Source organism: Otolemur garnettii, unplaced genomic scaffold (assembly GCF_000181295.1).
Source record: "Otolemur garnettii isolate 467f Iridium unplaced genomic scaffold, OtoGar3 scaffold00100, whole genome shotgun sequence".
Classification (NCBI taxonomy): domain Eukaryota; kingdom Metazoa; phylum Chordata; class Mammalia; order Primates; family Galagidae; genus Otolemur; species Otolemur garnettii.
The window spans coordinates 6,619,096-6,623,352 of record NW_003852495.1 but is presented as its reverse complement, the minus strand read 5'-3'; the positions used below and the strand labels follow the sequence as shown (position 1 = coordinate 6,623,352).

General features: G+C 36.5%; 2 protein-coding genes across 2 annotated transcripts in view; one reads left to right on the top strand and one right to left on the bottom strand.

Moving 5' to 3' along the window:
* The window catches only part of LOC100946545 (zinc finger protein 569), a 100,067-nt gene that overhangs the window by 20,537 nt on the left and 75,273 nt on the right, over positions 1 to 4,257 (top strand). The window lies entirely within an intron of this gene.
* Positions 1,968 to 4,257, bottom strand: part of ZNF793 (zinc finger protein 793) — a 13,857-nt gene continuing 11,567 nt past the window's right edge. Inside the window, exon 5 of the mRNA XM_012809090.2 lies at positions 1,968 to 2,929. Within this exon, the coding sequence (XP_012664544.1) occupies positions 1,968 to 2,929 (962 nt within the window). The remainder of the gene's footprint in view (positions 2,930 to 4,257) is intronic.

Sequence of the window (4,257 nt, the reverse complement as noted above, 5' to 3'; positions counted from 1 at the left end):
AAAAAAAAAAAGGAAGTACAGTGTATGGACTGTGTTACAATCCATATACAGTGTATAATAAATAACATTGGTATTACTTGTTCTTTAAAAGAGTAGGTAGATAAAACTAATCATGAAAGCTGGGCCTGGAGCTCTATCATAGATCTTTAATCACTTTTCCAAATTCATCAGTGGTAACTGTTCTAACAAGTTTTCTACTTCTTACTGCAATTTCATAACTTATAGTTTGCTAGAAAAGCATCCATTTCCTCTGCTTAAAAAATGTTGATATAGAGTTGTATAATGTGTCTATCATTTTTAAAATCATGTCTCTATCTGTGGTTATATCTCCTTTCTCATTCTGGATTGGACAGTCTTACATGGAGGCAAATCTTGAACAATGTGGATTCTAAGTAGCCTTTTTTTTTAAGATAAAGAGTAGCTCTGGGTTGAGTGCCATTGCATCAGCCTAGCTGACAGCAATCTCAGACTTCACGGTGTAAGTGATCCTCCTGCCGCAGCTCCAAGCACCTGGGATTATATTCACCTACCACAATGCCTGGTTAATGTTTCTATTTTCAGTGGAGACAGGGTCTTGATCTTGCTCAGGCTGTTCTCAAACTCCCGAGATCAAGCAATCCACCTGCCTAGGCCTCCCATAGTGCTAGGAGCCACAGTGTGCCTGGCCTTATTTCTTTTCTGATCTGGATGACATACTAGCTTAAGGAAGCAGTTATTTTTTTCTCAAACACTGGAATAAGGAAAACCCTGGGATTTAATGTCCTGGACAGTGCCATGTAAATTTATAGGAGATGAACCTGGATATTGCTTAATTAATTTGCACAAAAGAAAAGAATTCTCCTTGATTGGTCTCTGCATGAAACACTTATGAATTAAAAGACCTGTAGAAGGCCAGGCTCAAGCCTGTAATCCTAGCACTCTGGGAGGCTGAGTTGGGAGCATTGCTTGAGCTCCCTCAAGACCAGCCTGAGCAACAGCAAGATGTCATCTCTACTAAAAATAGAAAAACTAGCCAGGCATTATGGCAGGTGCCTCTAGTCCAAGCTACTCAGGAGGCTGAGCCCAAGAGTTTGAGGTTGCTGGGAGCTACAATGACTTCATGGCACTCTAGACTGGGAGACAGAGTGAGTCTTTATCTCAAAAAAATAAAAATAAAAACAAAAACAACCCCCCCCCCACATACACATATATCTATAGAAAGAGTACTGTATGTCTTCTACTACTTTGCAGCAAGACTAAGAAAATATGAATAGCAAACAATATACCAGGGAACTACTTTTTTGTCAAATATTGAGTGTGCCAGGTAATCACATTTACAGTGTTTGGTTTACCCAGTAACAGGTTATTAAACAATTCATTAGCTTTGCATTTTCAACATAATTAACTATGTTTTTAGTAAGGTTTTTGGCTCACTTATCAAGAGACATTTAAAAACATTGCTTTGTTATTCCAAAGAGGACTAAATAATACCTGCTATAGCCATTAATGTTTATTACAAAAAGGTGGAGAAAATATAGTTGGTATAATAAAGTTTTTTTTTTAAGTAGACTTGTTATCTTTTGTATTAAGACATCAAAACACAGTGGTGATATTTAGAGTGGAAAAATTTGGTGAATGGCATTTTATATCCTATGTGATATATGTATTTGATACTCACAATTTATGTTAAATTCACATTTACCAGTCCAAATAGTACTGATTTTATGGCTCAGTATGGAATATATTATAGTATACCTTTAAGTCTCTTCATATATATTTTGTATTCTGTTGTCATTCTATTTACTATATCTTTTAACGTTTATGTGCCAGAGACATCAAGTGTATGTTTTATAAAGTATTTTCTATAATTTTTTCTATAACAGTTTCTATAACAATTGGAACATGACTTCCGTTAAGACAAAACACTTTCTCCAAATTCATTCTGTACAACGAAATGGAACATCTTGCTCAAGGCTTTCCCACAATTATTAGGTTTTTATTGCTATAGGCATTTTCCTAGCATGAATTTTCTGATGTCTACTGAGATTTGGCTTCTGGTAAAAAGCTTTGCCACATTCATTGCATCCATAAGGTTTTTCTCCTGTGTGAGTTCTCCAGTGTTTATTGAGGCATGACTTCTGGCTAAAGGACTTTCCACATTCTCTGCAATGATAGGGTCTTTCTCCTGTGTGCATTTTTCTATGTACATTGAGGTATGACTTCTCACCAAATGACTTCCCACATTCATTGCACACAAAGGGTCTCTCTCCCGTATGCGTTCTCTGATGTTCTGTGCGGTGTGACTTCTGGGTGAAGGCTTTTCCACAAAAAAAACATTCAAAGGGTCTTACCCCGGTGTGAATCCTCTGGTGTTTAATGAGGGTTGACTTATGTGAAAAGGCTTTCCCACAGTCAGTGCATCCGTAAGGCTTCTCCCCGGTGTGACTTCTCTGATGCCTAATGAATTCAGACTTGTAGCAGAAGCCTTTCCCACACTCACTACAGACATGGGGTTTTTCTGCAGGTGGAACCCTCTTCCGTTTATATACGAGAGAATTGGTTACTGCTGGTTTATACATAAGTGCTGAGTTATGGCTGAAAGTGTTCTCACAGTGACTGCATCCCCACAGTTTTTCTGCATTAGGTCTTCTATCATGGTTTATATGCTGTAACAATTTCCCATACGCATTACATTCATCTGGCTTTTTTGCACAGTTTCTCTTAAAACCAATCAAGTCTAAATTATGGTTTAAACTCATTCCACAAAGGTCCCAGTTATTATTGTTTTGAATTGAAGAAAAAAGATCAGTGCTCAGAAGTGATATTTTCCCAAACTTACTACATTCACTGCTTTTCTCCTTGGGTAATGTTTTCTTGCTGTTGACTACACCTTGCCTCAAAAACATGTCTTGCCTTCTTTTCCTCTGGACACTAACTTGCCAGATGTCTTCTGCAGAAAGTACAGAGAATCATTTTTTATGTAACTTTATACTAAGAGAAATGCCCTCAAAATTTAAAGGGTGCACAGTAATGAATAGAGGCCATGAACCATAAGCAAAATGCAAGGAAGAGTACTCTGTGAGTAGACAATATTCAGAACACTGCCACAATTGAAATGCAATGTATTATAGAATATAGAAAGTAAGAATTTCAAAGATGATAGGATTATATCATAGAGTAAGCAGGGGTTGGCAAACTTGCTCTTAAAGGGCCAGAGAGTGAATATTGAGGCTTTTTGGCCATATGGTCTTTGTCATAATTACACAACATTCCTACTGTACCATGAAAATATGGACAATGTATAAACATAAGGATATGGCTATGTTCTAAAAAAACTTTATTCACTTGATCCCTTTTATGAAGGAAAGACGTCTAAGTGTTATATAGCACCTTGCTATGCAACATGTGGGTCTTTTAGCAGCAACTTTGGCTCTATCTGACAGAATCGCAGGCCCACCTCAGACTGACTGAATCATTTTAACAAGGTAATCAGGTAATTCTTAACACACTGAAGTTTAACAAGCACTGATAAAGCAGTTATCAGAGAGTTTATCATGTTGGGCTACTTACTTGCAATATCAATGGCAAAGAGCTTGAAGGGGAACTAGATAAATCTGACTGGGACTTAAAGCAGTTCTGGGCTGTGAACTTGAATAGGAAAAAAATTACATTTTTTTTTCCCACTAAGCTCTAACTGCAACTGCACATTTCCTTTGATTATGAATATAAACAGAAAAACTGTAATTTAGCAGTTCTCATGACTTGCACTAGTTTACAAATATTGGTATTGTTGTGTCACACTGCAGTTGTTGACAATTTCTCAAACTATGTTTACAATTATCTCTTCTTTGAGGTCACAATAGTTATTAGACCTGACGCTAGATCTCATTATTAAATGTAGAAATAAAGAAGCACATCTATTAATAAATTACACATTTTGAAAGTATTTTGACAACTATTTTCTATCTTTTATTTTGATAATTATGGTACATATTTTAGTAATTTATTTCTCTCATAATCTTACTAATTTTATTTTATATTAAAAATAAAATTTATATATAAAAATATTTACAAATTTTATTTTTATATATACATTTTATTTAAAATAAAATTGGAGCCATCTCCATATACTGAGGGTGGCAGGTTTGAACCCAGCCCCAGCCAGCTAAAGAACAGCAGTGGCAACTGCAACAAAAAATAGCCAGGGGCTTGGGGCCCGTAGCTCAACCGGCTAAGGCGCCAGCCACGTACAACTAAGGTGGCGGGTTCGAATCCCCA